Source organism: Geotrypetes seraphini, chromosome 4 (genome assembly GCF_902459505.1).
Source record: "Geotrypetes seraphini chromosome 4, aGeoSer1.1, whole genome shotgun sequence".
Lineage (NCBI taxonomy): Eukaryota > Metazoa > Chordata > Amphibia > Gymnophiona > Dermophiidae > Geotrypetes > Geotrypetes seraphini.
Window position 1 is genome coordinate 293,438,752 of NC_047087.1, and position 15,448 is coordinate 293,454,199.

At 43.1% G+C, this 15,448-nt stretch overlaps 1 protein-coding gene across 5 annotated transcripts in view; it reads left to right on the forward strand.

The window, feature by feature from the left end:
- The window catches only part of SUFU (SUFU negative regulator of hedgehog signaling), a 244,438-nt gene that overhangs the window by 112,752 nt on the left and 116,238 nt on the right, over positions 1 to 15,448 (forward strand). For all 5 annotated transcript variants that reach the window (XR_004539049.1, XM_033940100.1, XM_033940101.1 and 2 more), the window contains exon 8: positions 1,729 to 1,840. Coding sequence is in view for 4 of the 5 variants with exons in the window: in XM_033940100.1 (XP_033795991.1) it covers positions 1,729 to 1,840 (112 nt within the window). In the remaining variant the exon portion in view is untranslated. The remainder of the gene's footprint in view (positions 1 to 1,728; positions 1,841 to 15,448) is intronic.

The window sequence follows — 15,448 nt, forward strand, 5'->3', positions numbered from 1 at the left end:
GTACTGACCTCTAGTGGCAGTCTCACATGATTGCCACTAGAGATCATGACGGCCATTTTGAGAGCAGAGCCAGCATCGGCAGGAGCAACTGGGTATTACTCCTGTCCTGACTATACTCCTAGAATTCCCATGGATTGTAAGATAGGCCTGAGGGGAGTCCCTACAAATGGGCAGGGGAAAGGCATGTCCTGTTCTGAGAGGAGAGAAAGTGAGGAAGATAAACAGAACAAAGCACAAATTTTCATTTTCCACCAATACAACAAAGTCAGTTTTGGCTGTGACTGAAACCAAAACCATGGCTATAACGTTATTGCTGAAACCAAAACCAAGCAGAAAAAAGATTTGGGGCCAGTTTCGGCACTGAAACAGAAATTCAGTCAGCCTCTACTGCTAGCAAATGTAGAAATGACCCATAAGGATCATTGTTTCTGAGGAGGAGATTCTCTAGCAGCCTTGTTGGTAGGATCAATTAAAATTTTTAAAAATATTTTTGAGTGGGGGAAGAGGAATTACAGTTAGGATTTGACAAGGTTGCTGCTGGGGTGGCTGGGTAGGTAATAGAGAGTGGCTTTTGACTGTGGATCCTGGAATTGAGTGGGCTAGGATTAAAACTGCATCTTTTGGGGACAGCTGGGCAATGGAGAAGGCTAAGGCTGTAACCTCTAGGAGTAAGTGGGTGGGTGGGTTCTTCCCCCCCCCCCCTCACCCAACCTGAGGAGCTATTGATTTTTTCCCATTGCTCCAGCAAGCACAGCCCAAAGCCTCTCTCCATTGTCGGATAATGCTCTAGGTGGGTGGGATAGAGACTGGGAGAACAGTAGAATCTTATCTACTCCTTTCATATTAGTTTAATAAATAACTTGCTGTGCATCATTATGAGTACATAATGAATGAATGGTTTATAAATGTGCTTAAATAAAAATTCCTGTTGCAAGTCTGGATCCTAAATTTTTGGGCTGGCTCCTAGATATTTTGTCAAAACAGAAGCTGTTTCCAGGCTTTATAGAAGGAGAGAGAGAGAGGCCCAATGCATAACCACTGCCTTTTTGGCCTGATAACTAGTGGAATAAGAAAGAGGAATGGAAGAGTTTACAGGCTTAGAGAGCTGAGAAGGAGCTGTGTCTCTTAAGGCAAAGGTGTATTCCATGGAACACACACAATTTTCAGGCTAGTTTCTTTTATAATTTTAGTTCTGTAATTTATAAAGAACAATGAAAGCAATCTAGCTTGAATTGAATATCAGAGCGTTTGGTTTATAACTATCCAACAGAGAAGCCAAACTGTAGATTTAAAATATTTTGTGTGTAATTTAAAAAGCAGTGTTTCAGTTTGTATATTTATTCAATTTTTTTTTTAGTCCATTCTCCCAAAAGGAGCTCAGAATGGGTTACAAATCAGGTACTCAAGCATTTTCCCTATCTGTCATGGTGGATTCACAGTCTATCTAATGTACCTGGGGCAGAGGAGGATTAAGTGACTTGCCCAGGGTCACAAGGAGCAGTGTGGGGGTTTGAATCCACAACCTCAAGATGCTGAGGCTGTAGCTTTAACCACTATACCACACACTCCTCCTTCTCTGTCCCGGCGAGCTCAAAGTTTCAAGACTACAATTGAAACTTGTAAACCTTAAGGTTAACCATTTAGTTTCCAAGGCTTGGTTTAGTATTTGTACTACTTACTATAAAGCTTTTCAGTCTCAGTTTGCTGTGGTACATTTTATTATTGCAGATACAGAGCAAATTAAGGAGACTCTGCGAAGAGGGCTCGAGATAAACAGCAAGCCAATTCTACCTCCAATAAGTGCACAGAGACATAATGGGATGAACCATGACCGGGCACCGTAAGTTTCAGAGTTCTGTTATGGACATGAAATAGGGAACCTAAGATGTACACAGAAATGTCAACAGAAATTATGTGATGCATCTTTTAGCATTTAGAAAAGATCCTCACAAAATTATACTTATCATCCTGCTTAGACCTGTCCAGGCAAGTGGGTTATGTCCACTGAGCAATAGATAGAGGCAGAGAAGTATGACTATGCAGTGATATCATCACCAGTATAAGGAGTAGTGCAGCCCTGGAACTTGCCAGTATTTCTCTGCCTCCAGCAGGTGTTTCAGATTGGATTGGTACAACAGGATTTCTTCAGTGTAGATCAGACTCCCCAGTATGCATTTCAGAAGCTGTGACCCTTGTGGTAGAGTCACTTGGCTGGTGTTGACTCCCATGGATCTCATATGTCCTGCACTGTGTTTCTCCTAAAGAGGTCATTTCTACAGGTTTGTGCTGCAGGCCATTGGTCCTGTATGTTTTTCCTTGAGTTGTGACCTAGTTTGCTCATTGATATCCTTCCAGTTATGCCCCTCTGGTTGGCAAAATCTTCAGAATTGTCTCCTCATGAGCCCTTGCTTCATTGTGAATATTAGTAAAGCATTTAAAAATAAAAACATTTCATGCCTTTTTCCAATGAGAGTTACATTCCAATACAGGAGTTATTTTCCTTGCCCTAATGGACTCACAATCTAAGTTTGCCCAAGGCAATGCATGGTTAATTGACTTTTCCTAGAAACACAGAAACATAATGGCAGATAAAGGCCAAATGGCCCGTCCAGTCTGCCCATCCGCAGTAACCATTATCTTTGGTTTGGTTTGCTTTGATTGGACAATTAAGGCTTTCTGCAGACTGCCATAAGTTCAAGAAATTACTAAAAACTCAGTTGTTGGTTGAAGCCTATATGTAGAGGTTGCATTAAGTTTCATGTATTTAAATTCTTGGAAACTTTATTATGCAAGCTGTTTGTTATTGCTTGCATGTAGGTTGCAGAAAATAATGTTTGTTATATGTGGACAAGATGGTTGAAAGTCATTTAATTTTATGAATGTTTGCTGCTTGTAAAGCGCTTAGAACTTAGGTGGTATACAAATTTTTTTAATAAATAAAATAAATTATCTTCCTCTCTCTGAGATCCTACATGCCTAAGTCGGGCTTTCTTGAATTCAGACACAGTCTCTGTCACCACCACCATCTCGTCTGGGAGACTGTTCTATGCGTCTACCACCCTTTCTGTGAAAAAGTATTTCCTTAGATTACTCCGGAGCCTATCATTCTTAACTTCATCCTATGCCCTCTTGTTCCAGAGCTTCCTTTCAAATGAAAGAGACTCGACTCATGCACATTTACATCACGTAGGTATTTAAACGTCTCTTTCATATCTCCCCTCTCCCACCTTTCCTTCAAAGTATACAGATTGAGATCTTTAATTCTGTCCCCTTATGATGAAGATCACACACCATTTTAGTAGCCTTCCGCTGGATTGATTCCTTCCTTTCTATATCTTTCTGAAGGTGCGGCCCCAGAATTGTGCACAATATTCTAAATGAGATCTCATCAGAGTCTTATACAGGGGCATCAATACCTCCTTTTTTCTACTGGCCATACCACTCCCTATTTACCCTAGTATCCTTCTAGCGTTTGCTGCCACCTTTTCAACCTGTTTGACCACCTTAAGATCATCACATACTATCACTCCCAAGTCCTGCTCCTCTTTTGTGCACAAAAATTCTTCACCCCCTAAACTGTACCGTTCCTTCAGGTTTTTGCAGCCAAATACATGATCTTGCCTTTCTTAACATTAAATTTTAGCTGCCAAATTTCAGACCATTCTTCAAGCTGCGCTATGTCCTTCTTCATGTTATTCACATCATCCTGGGTGTCTACTCTATTGCAGATTTTGGTATCATCCGCAAAGAGGCAAATCTTACCCAGCAGCCCTTTAGTAATATTGTTTATAAAAATGTTAAAAAGAACAGGCCCAAGAACAGAACTTTGAGGCAAACTACTGGTAATTTCCCTTTCCTCAGAGCGATCTCCATTGATCACTACCCTCTGTCGCCTTACACTCAACCAATTCTTGACCCAGCCCGTCACTTTGGGATCCATCACGAGGACACTCAGTTTATTTGTGTGGAACACTGTCAAAGGCTTTGCTAAAATCTAAATACACCACATCTAGCGCACTCTCTCTATCCAATTCTCTGGTCACCCAAAGAAATTGATCAGATTTGTCTGACAAGATCTACCTCTAGTGAATCCATGTTGCCTTCAGTCCTGTAATCCACAGGATGGTTAATTGACTTTCCTAAGATCATAAGGAGCCACAGTGGGATTTGAACCAAGCTCCTATGGTTATCCCAGGATAAGCAGGCAGCCTATTCTCACATATGGGTGACCTCCAAGCTAACCAGAATGGGATGGTGGGAGCGTTGGCAACTTAGGAGAATAAAATTTTGTAATACTCTGTGGCCAAAATGGCTATCCCGTCTGGAGAAAACAATAGTGAGAAGTGAAAGTATGAACCAAGGACCAGGTAGCAGCTTTGCAAATTTCCTTAATAGGTGTGGATCTGCATTAAGGTACAACATTTACAAGGTAATATTATGCGCATATGATCTAAACATGATGATTGCCTGTTAAAAGAGAAGGATATCCATGATAGGTTTGTGAAATTTTATAAGAAATTATATACATCAGATTATCAGGGACAGGAATTATCTTTGTCATAATATCTGTCTCAGTTAGAATTAAATAAGCTTCAAGAAGCAGAGGCCCAAAGAATGGATGAAGATATAACAGAGGATGAGATACGAGGAGTAATACATCATATTAAAATGGCCAAATCTCCCAGGAATGGATGGTTTTACAGGGCTGTTTTATATCTTATGTAACTCCTCTTTTAGCAAAATTATTTAACAACTTAAAAGTTAGAGAACAATTGCCATACTTTATAAGATTAGCGGGAATCACAATATTACCTAAACCAGGAAAAGATAATGCATACTATGCTAGCTATAGACCTATTCCCTTGTTGGGAATAGATACAAAAATTATGGACAGAGTTCTCGCTGATAGATTGACATCATATATGCCATCACTTATTCACCCGGATCAGGTAGGCTTTATCGTTGGGAGGCAGGCTTCTGATGGGATTAGGAAGGTGTTAGATTTGGTATGGAGTGCTAAAAAGGAAAAAACAGGATGGGTGGCAGTCTCGGTTGACGCTGAAAAAGTATTTGACAAAGTTGAATGGAGGTTTATGGATGCAGTCTTGGGGATATATGGGTTTTGGGAAAAGGTATAGGGATTGGATATTTACACTATATAATAGCCCATTAGCAAGTGTTAAAATAAATGGACTTTATTCCACTACATTTGAACTCCAAAGAGGGACAAGGCAGGGTTGCCTGTTATCCCCCTTGATTTTTGCAATAGTTATTGAGCCTCTAGCACAGAAAATCAGACAATCCCAACAGATAAAAGGCCTGAGAGTGGCAGGAAAAGAGCAAAAGTTGTCTGTCTGCAGATGATATATTAGCTATTGTTGAGGCATCTGAGAAGACTTTAACTGCCCTCAAGGATATCATGGGTGAATATGGCCAACTATCAGGATTTAAAGCTAATTTAAATAAGACGGAAGTGATGAACATATCAGCATCGATGGAGAGGATTGCAGAATTACAAAGAACAGTGCCCCTGAGATGGGTAAAGGGTCCCATTTGTTATCTGGGAATAACTATGGGAGCAGACTGGACGCTTCTTTTCCAGCAAAATTATATACCATTAGTAATGGATATTCAGAAAGATTTAGAAAGGTGGAATAAGTTGTTCATCTCATGGTTAGGACGTATGGAAGTGGTAAAGATGATGATTCTTCCTAGGTTTCTTTAGCTATTTCAAGTATTACCAATAGAAATTCCAAAACAGTTTTTCCAAAAATGAAATAATATGATATTGAGATTTATATGGGGAGGAAAGCATCCAAGGGTTGGAAGACAGGCAATGTTTAAGTCTAAGGCGGAAGGAGGACTAGGTCTACCTTCATTGGAGAATTATTATAAAGCTGCACAGCTGAGAGCAATAGTTGAATGGCATTCATCTCCATCTAAGCTTTGGGTAAGGGTAGAACAAGCAATGTTAGATGGGAGAGAAGGCATTAGGGATCTGAAATATTTACCATGGGTAGGGGGGAAAAAGATTTAACAAATATAAGTAATCCTTTCAGTAAATGCTCTCTGGAAATATGGAAAAGTATCAGGAAAAAACTTTTAGGTAGGGAAAAAAACTTCCCCCCCCCCTATTTTATATGCACAAGATTTTACACCGGGTAGGGAGGGGGGAATTTTTAAGAAGTGGGAGGCAAAAGGATTAAAATGTTTTGGTCAATTAATTGAGTAAGGGGAGGTAAAAGTTTTTACAGACATTCAGGGTCAATATCAATTAGAAGAAAGATACCTTTTCCCTTATCTACAGATAAAAAACTATATATTGACACATAAAGGGAAGGGTAATGAAGTTTTAAAGAAATCTGAATTTGAAAAAAGGGTTAGGCGAACCAGTAGTGGCCACTCATAAAGGATTATTGTTAGTGGCCTGAATTAGAAAGAGTATGTAAAATTAGGGGAAAGAACCCAGCAAATTGTGAATGAAGGCACATAGAATTGGAACTTAGAATTGGAAGTAGAGACTGCCTGATGGTCTGGAACCCCAAAGAAGCAAGAGGAGACATGTGAGCCAAATATATAAATTAAAAAAAAATAAAAATCTGATATGGTGGTCAGCTTCTTTGTATTCCAGTTTTGGTTTCTGATATTGGAGAGTGAAATGATGTGGTGGCCATGTGTTAGTCCACTTTTCAAGGTAATATATAGAAATAAAACTTAAAAAAACAACAAATGAAATAAGGTAACACCTTTTTTATTGGACTAACTTAATGCATTTTATGATGAGCTTTCGAAGAAGAAGGGTTACCTCCAAAAGCTCATCATAAAATGCATTGAGTTAGTCCAATAAAAAAAGATATTACCTTATTTCCTTTGTTTTATTTCTATGCATTACCTTGATATTGGAGACAAAGCCTCTGAAACTTGTGTGAATGTGCTGCTCAACAGTATCATTACACATTAATGATTTAGAGGCTGTGAGATGCCTGTGATGAAATCAATCTGCAAGAAGTATTAACATTCTTTCCAGAGGAATGGCAGCCCTTATTCTAGCCTTTGGACTAGGTGTCAGCACAGCTAAGGCCTGAAAGTAATTGCCATAGCATTGTAAAGGTCACTGTATCCCGGCTGATTGTGCCATACTTGGTCTGTCTTTCAGACGGAGAACAAATACTTTTGTCTAGCACTCATGTCTTCACCTTGCTGATCCTTGCCCCTTCTGAAGTGTGTGTGTGTGATTCTTTGCCAGCTTATGAAATACTTCATATACTACAGTATGCAGCCATTCTTGGATCTGTGCCTTCTAAGTCCATGCAGGTCCTTCGCTAAACACTGACATTTTTGTTGACTATTACTGAGTCAGATGGGGGGGAGGGAAGACAAAAGATGCCAAAGGGATCAGGAGGGAAGAGGAGCATGAAAGATATGGAAGCTTTTTTATAGTTCTCTAGAGCAGGGGTGCCCACACTTTTTGGGCTTACGAGCTATTTTTAAAATGACCAAGTCAAAATGATCTGCCAACAATAAAATTTAAAAAAAACACAAAGCACACTGTACGCAGAGAAAATGTTAATTTATCATTTATATTCTGGGTTTTTTTCAAAGAGGTCAAGGCAGATGACTCTATGCACTGTCAACTCAGTAACAACCATACAAAAATAAATAAATATACCTCCCTCCCTTTTTACTAAACTGTGATAGCAGTTTTTAGCGCAGGGAGCTGCACTGAATGCCCCGCGCTGCTCTCGACGCTCATAGGCTCCCTGCGCTAAAATCCGCTATTGCAGTTTAGTAAAAGGGGGCCATAGTGCAAAGAAGGAATTTAGTCTGTCTTCCTTGATGTACCCTTTCCTTCCCTGGTCGTCCAGCGGTCCCACTGCCTCTTTTGCGGGTTTTCTCCCTTTCACGTACCTGAAGAAGGGCTTGAAGTTTTTGGCCTCCTGCGCTATTTTCTCCTCATATCCTTGTGTTTGTTCCAAGTTTCAGTTGTTTTTGTGCGTTTCCATGCTTTAAAGGAATCCTTCTTTTCTTTTATGGCTTCCTTCACCTCTTTAGTAAACCATGCCGGCTCTCTTTTGCCTTTGTTTTTCTTTTCTTTGGACATCCACGGAATGTAGAGGCTTTGTGCTTCCCTGATGGTATTTTTCAGAAGGGACCATGCCTGTTCTACCGTTTTGACTTTGCCCATATTTTTTTTCTTGATCCGTTGTTTCACCATAGCTCTCATGCTGTCGTATCTTCCCCTTTTAAAGTCGTGGTTGAAGTTTTAGTACCTCTCCCCTTCCCGACATCGAGTTTGAAGTTGATGATGTTGTGATCGCTCGTCCCCAGCGGGACAGTGACTTCTACTTCCTTTGCCGGCCCCATAATGCCGTTTAGGACCAAGTCCAAGGTGACGTTTTCTCTTGTCGGCTCTCCCACCAATTGTTCCAGGAAGCAGTCCCCTAGCACTTCCAGGAACATTGCCTCCTTGCCACAATTTGAGGTTCCCAGATCCCAGTCTATCCCTGGAAAATTGAAATCCCCCAAGATTACGACAGTACCTGTCTTACATTCATGTTTAATTTCCTCTATCATTTCCGAGTCTGTTTCCTCCCCCTGTCCTGGCGGTCGGTAGTAAAGGCCAGTCTTTATGTCAGCACCATTGCATCTGGGGAATCTTTATCCAGAGGGATTCCAGCTTCTCTTTCTCTTCCGTCATAGTCTCTCTCACAGATTCTATTCCTTCACGAACATATAGGGCAATACCTCCACCTTTCTGCCCCACTCTATCTCTTCTGTACAGTTTGTATCCCTGTAGTACTGTATCCCATTTGTTTTCGTCATTCCACCAGGTTTCTGTTATGCCAATGATTTCCAGTTCATCGTTTTTTGCTATTGCTTCTAATTCTCCCATTTTGCTTCTCAAACTTCTAGCGTTCATATACATACATTTGAGTTCCCTTTGTGTTACCTTCTTGAACTCTTTAGGCTTAGCAGTCTCCCCTGGTTCATTCACGGTATCCTTTTCTGCTCCTGTGTTGTCTCTCTTATGTGCTTTGTGCTCGTCCTCTCCTGTGTCTGAGTAGTTGTCCGTAGTTCTTTCTTTGGGACATCCTGTCGCCCGGACCATCGACTGGTGGTCGACTGTCGGCTTTCCCCTGTCCTTTAGTTTAAAGCCTTCTCGATGGCCTTCTTCATGTTACCTGCCAATACTTTTGCTCCTTTCTCGTTGAGGTGCAGTCCATCCTTCCTGTAGTACTTGCTTCTTCCCCAGAATGTTGTCCAGTTGCGCACGAAGTCAAAGCCTTCCTCTTCGCACCATCGTCTCATCCAGGCGTTGATCGCTTGCACTTCCCTTTGTCTCCTTCCATCCGCTCTTGGTACCAGGAGGATCTCGGAGAAGGCCACCTTCACCTCCCTGATCTTCAGTATTCTTCCGAGTGAGCGAAGCTGGCACTTCATTTCTTCCTTCTCACATCGTTGGTTCCCACGTGGATAAGCACAGCAGTGTCCTCTCCCCCTGCGCTGTCTTGATCCTGGAGATCTTGTTGGCCACATTCTTCACTCTTGCTCCCGGCAGGCAGGTGACGATTCTAACCTCTCTCCCTCCTGCGGTGTAGCTGTCCACATGCCTTACAATGGAGTCTCCCATGATGATCCCTCATCTTCTGTATTCGGTGGTTCCTTGGGGGTCGTAAGTCCACATCCATGGTATAGGACCGATCTCCCTCCTGCGATACTTCTGAAGTTGTTTTCTGCTCTTCGGGTGGGGGGGGTCCCCAAGCAGTCTCCCTCTTACTCCTGGTGTGTGATCGCCCCTTGTCTCCGCTTCCTTCTCTCCAGTGGTCCATCATGCCCAGCAGTCCGCTCATGCGGCGGCCCTCTGGTCAAAAACCAGCACCCTAACCGAGACTAGCCCTACCAGCGCACATTCTTGTTTAGCAGGAACTTGTCTAACTTTGTCTTGAATCCCTGGAGGGTTTTTTCCCCTATAACAGCCTCCGGAAGAGCGTTCCAGCTTTCTACCACTCTCTGGGTGAAGAACTTCCTTACGTTTGTACGGGATCCTTAAGTTTGTATGGAATCTATCCCCTTTCAACTTTAGAGAGTGCCCTCTCGTTCTCCCTACCTTGGAGAGGGTGAACAACCTGTCCTTATTTACTAAGTCTATCCCCTTCAGTACCTTGAATGTTTCGATCATGTCCCCTCTCAATCTCCTCTGTTCGAGGGAGAAGCGGCCCAGTTTCTCTAATCTTTCGCTGTATGGCAGCCCCTCCAACCCCTTAACTATCTTAGTCGCTCTTCTCTGGACCCTTTTGAGTAATACCGTGTTCTTCTTCATGTACGACGACCAGTGCTGGACGGAGTACTCCAGGTGAGGGCGCACCATGGCCCAGTACAGTGGCATGATAACCTTCTCTGATCTGTTTGTGATCCCCTTCATTGTCATTCCTAGCATTCTGTTTGCCCTTTTTGCTGCCGCCATCACACATTTCGTGGATGGCTTCATCGACATGTCTATCAGAACTCCCAAGTCCCTTTCCAGGAAGGTCTCTCCAAGTACCGCCCCAGACATCCTGAATTCGTGCATGAGATTTTTGTTACTGACATGCATCACTTTACACTTATCCACGTTGAACCTCATCTGCCATGTCGCTGCCCATTCCTCGAGCCTGATTATGTCACATTGCAGATCTTCGCAATCCCCCTGCGTCTTCACTACTCTGAATAACTTCGTATCCGCAAATTTAGTCACCTTGCTCATCGTACCTATGTCCAGATTCTTTATAAAGATGTTAAAGAGCAAGGGTCCAAGCACCAAGCCCTGCGACACCCCACTGGTGATGCTCTTCCAGTCCGAGTATTGTCCACTTACCCCCACTCTCTGTTTCTTATGCTCCAGCCAGTTTTTAATCCACGTGAGTATTTCACCCTCGATTTCATGGCTCGCAATTTTCCAAAGTAGTCGTTCATGCGGCACCTTGTCGAACGCCTTCTGAAAATCCAGATATACATTGTCGACCACCAGATCACCCTTGTCTATCTGTCTGTTTACTCCCTCAAAGAAGTGCATCAAGTTCTTCAAACACGATCTGCCTTTGCTAAAACCGTGCTGACTGGTCCTCATCAGCCCGTGTCCGTCAATGTGATCAATGATGCTGTCCTTTATCAGTGACTGTACCATCTTTCCCGGTACCGAGGTCAGACTCGCAGGTCTATAGTTTCCCGGATCTCCCCTCGAACCTTTCTTGAAGATCGGCGTAACATTCGCCACCTTCCGGAATCTTGCCCTATTTGATCGACAGATTGGTTATTAGTTGAAGCAGTTCAGCTATGGTCCCTTTCATTTCCTTGATGACCCTCGGATGGATGCCATCTGGTCCCGGGGATTTATCGCTCTTAAGCCTGTCAATCTGCCTACATGCCTCCTCTAGACTGACCGTCAATCCTGTCAGCTTTCCGTCTTCGTTTCCAACATATAGCCTGATGGGTTCCGGTATGCTGTGTACATATTCTTCGGTAAATACAGACGCAAAAAATGTGTTCAGTTTTCGGCAATTGCTTTGTCCTCTTTTAGCGCTCCCTTTATTCCATGGTCATCCAACGGTCCCACCGCTTCCTTCGCGGGTCGTTTCCCCTTAATATATCAAAAGAACGGCTTGAAGTTCTTTGCCTCTTTAGCTATTTTTTCCTCGTAGTCTCTTTTGGCCCCTTTTACCGCCTTATGGCACCTGTGTTGATGTTGTTTGTGCTTGTTCCAGTTTTCGTCCGTTTTTTATCTTTTCCATTCCTTAAATGAAGTTTTCTTGTCTCTGATCGCTTCCTTCACCTCTACAGTGAGCCACGCTGGTTCTTTTTTCTTTTTCCTCTTGGATCCCTTGTTGATACGTGGTATATATAGATTAATAGACAAACCACAGAAGCCTAGAAAACTAGACTGAGGAAGATATTTCAAAGATAAACATAAAACACGGTACAGATCCTTGTAAATAGATTATATTTAGTTGAAATGGCCAACCTCTTTAGGCGATGTGTAAATATTGTGTACTGTCGCCGTGGCCAGGACAGCAGAGGGCGCTGGTGAAGACCAAACTCAGACCTTTGCATGTTCCCCTGGAGTTGGGGTATCCCTTTAGAATTGAGCTCTGGCCTGGCAGTAATAGCCAAAAATCACCACCACACAAAACAGTGAGTGGAAAGAAGAAATAATTTTTATTTAGCCCTTTCACTGGGCTTAGGTCAGAATGGCCAGGCTGGCAATTGTAAAACACAAAGGAAAACCAAACTACAGTTTTCATGAAAATCAAAATCCTTTTCAAAACAAGAATATTCTGCTAGGATCGTTCTTTGAAAGGCTAGCAATGCAGTATACTCTACAGAGAATCATATAAGGACAAGCAGAGAGATGGAAAACAGTAAACTTCACCACTGGGTTGTAACCGCTTGCACTGCAGGTGGTCTCTGAGGTTTAATCATGCACTGTGATGGCTTCACCCAGGTAAGTACTTCATAAAGGAAGTTGTCCCTTTTCTTCTTGCTGAAGAGGTGAATGTGGTCTGGCTTACACAAGTGAGAGAAAGTTTACACATTAGCATTCAAGTACAAAAACAAATAAATGCCAATCTTCTTGATCTGACTTTATGGCTGGTAAAACTTCTCCCCAGACCCACATTCACAATAGCTCACACCTGGCTGAGATTACTGACAACCTGATAAATAGGGGGGGGGAACCTCAATACTTCTGCCTTCCACTCAGATTTCTTCAGTTTTCTCAGTCCTTTCTTAAGGGGAAGGAAGAAAAAACAAAACTCCGCAAAAAACAGTTTCTTGCTTCCTCCTATAGAAGCTTCTGTTTCCCAGCCCAGCTCAAACAGGCAAAGAAAAAAACCAACCAACCATACAGTTCAAAGGTTTAAACATTTCAGGGACCCACCTCTATAAATTCAGGAAAAATCCTGGCCTCCTCTGGCCTCCACAGGTAGTGTCCATTGCTTCCCAACCTGGTTGTTCCCTGGAGGTTTGGGGTAAAGCTAGCATGACCATTTATTTTTTTCATCAAAACGGGACATCTATTAATTGTCACACCTGCCCCCCAATCCCGCCCTAGCCTCGCCTCAATCCTTCCCCAGCCCTGCCCCCTAATCCCACCCCCAATTTCTTCCATTCATTTTTCATGTACACATAATCTAAAGCTAAACTAAACTAAACCTTAAGTTTGTATACCGCATCATCTCCATAAAGATAGAGCTCAGCACGGTTTACAGGTAAATTCAATAAATGAGGTTATGAAGAAGATAGCTAGCTTTACATTTTAAATAGATAGCTTTACGTTTTGGAGAAAAGCCAGGTTTTCAGATGCTTTCGGAATAATTGGAATGAACCTAGATTCAGCAGCGGGGCAGGGAGGTTATTCCAAATCTTAGTGAATTTGAAGAAAAGGGATTTCCCTGCATACATGACGCCTTTTAATGAGGGAAAAGATAGTTTGAGTTTGTGGGCGGATCTGGTAGTGTCAGGTCTCGAAGAATTCCAGGATAGTGGAATTAAGGGAGGAAGAATGCCATGTAGGATCTTGAATATTAGGCAGGTACATTTATATATCTTATTAATTTATAATGGTAACCATAAAATTTTTTAAAAAATCACAAAGCACATTACACGCAGAGAAAATGTTAATTATCATTTATATTTGGGGGTTTCAAAGATGTCAAGGCAGATGACTTTAAAATATGCAATATCACCTTAGTAACTATAGAAAAATAGGCAAATATAGTGCAAAATATAGACAGCAGATATAAGTTCTCAAAACTGACACATTTTTATCACTAAATTGAAAATAAAATCATTTTCCTACCTTTCCTGTCTGGTGATTTCATGAGTCTCTGGTTGCGTTTCCTTCTGACTGCATCCTTTCTTTCATTTCTTTCTTTCTGCACTCAATTGTCCCTTTCTATTCCCTCCCTCCCTCCTTCCTTCCTATGTCCTTAGTGTCCCCAGTGCCTCCTTCCTATGTCCTTAGTGCCCCCAGTGCCTGCTTCCCATGTCCTTAGTGCCCCCCATGTCTTTAGTGCCCCTAGTGCCTCGTTCCTATGTCCTTAGTGCCTCCTTCCTATGTCCTTAGTGCCCCTAATGCCTCCTTCCTATGTCCTTAGTGCCCCTAGTGCCTCCTTCCTATGTCCTTAGTGCCCCCAGTGCCTCCTTCCCATGTCCTTAGTGCCCCCTACCCATGTCCTTAGTGTCCCTAGTGCCTCCTTCCTATGTCCTTTTGTGCCCCTTCCTATGTTCTTAGTGCCCCTAGATCCAGTGTCAGTTCTCCTTTATATCTTTGTTCCAGGTCTCCCTCCTCTGTTATGATCTTGCCTCTCTCTGCTCTTCCTCAGGGTCTCTCCCCCTCTGTCTGCACGTCCCATAGTCCTGCATCTTCCTCCTGTCTCCCCTTTGGTTTAGGCCTTTCTCTCTCTAGTCTTTCTGCTTACAACCCCACCCCACCCCTGCTTTCTCTCCTTCCTATATCCCCGTCACTGCCTTCCAGCCTTTGTCCCATCCCCTCCCCCCCAAGCCAGCCTGCCTACCTCCATCCCTTCCTGCTGCACCAAAGCCAGCCTCCCTCCTTCCCTCCCTCCAGCGCTGATTCAAACCACCACCACTCCGGTCCGCCGCCACTGCTTGCCATCTAGAAGCCTTCTTCCCGACATCAATTCTGACATTGGAGAGAAAGTTCCAGGCCAGCCAATTGCTGCCTGGCTGACCTGAAACTTCCTCTCCAATGTCAGAATTGACGGGAAGAAGGCTTCTGGGCAGCAGCAGCGGACCGGGGATGGTTTGAATTGGTGCCGGAAGGAGAGAGGCTGGCAAGCAGCGGTGGTAGACAGGGGGTGGGGTGGGGTTTGAATCGGGGGAAGGAGGGCAGCTTTGCTTTAGCGCGGCAGGGAAGGAGGGTAAGCGATCGTCTGTCTTATTGTCCCCGCAAACTGCTTCAGGACACTGTCCCTGAAAACAGGACATTTCAGCGTCCCGAAGCTGTGTTGTGGGGACAACAGGACAGGAATTCTAAAAACATGACAGTCCCATTCAAAACGGGATGTATGGTCACCTTAGATAAAACCAGTCCCTCCTCCACAAACATTTCCACTTCTTGGCCCAACCATGGCTCAGCAGGGCACTGCTCTACTCCCTGGGCCCCAGCTTCCACCAGCTCCTTCTCTTGCTGTTTCAGCTGCTGCTCCTGTGGCTGTTTCACCTGTTCCCCCCTTTGCTTTCCCAGCCCTGCACTTTATGCTTGGGATAACCACGCCCGCTGCACCTAGAGCAGGGGAGGGGATTTGGCTCTCTAAGCTGTAAAGTTAAAAAAAAAAGAAAAGGTGAATTCCAAACAATTAGAAACACAATCAAGCTGGAAAAGAATGCTAAAAAATTCAAAAAGAGAAGAAAGGCCAGAGAAGTTAAGTACACTAACAGCCAATCTCAG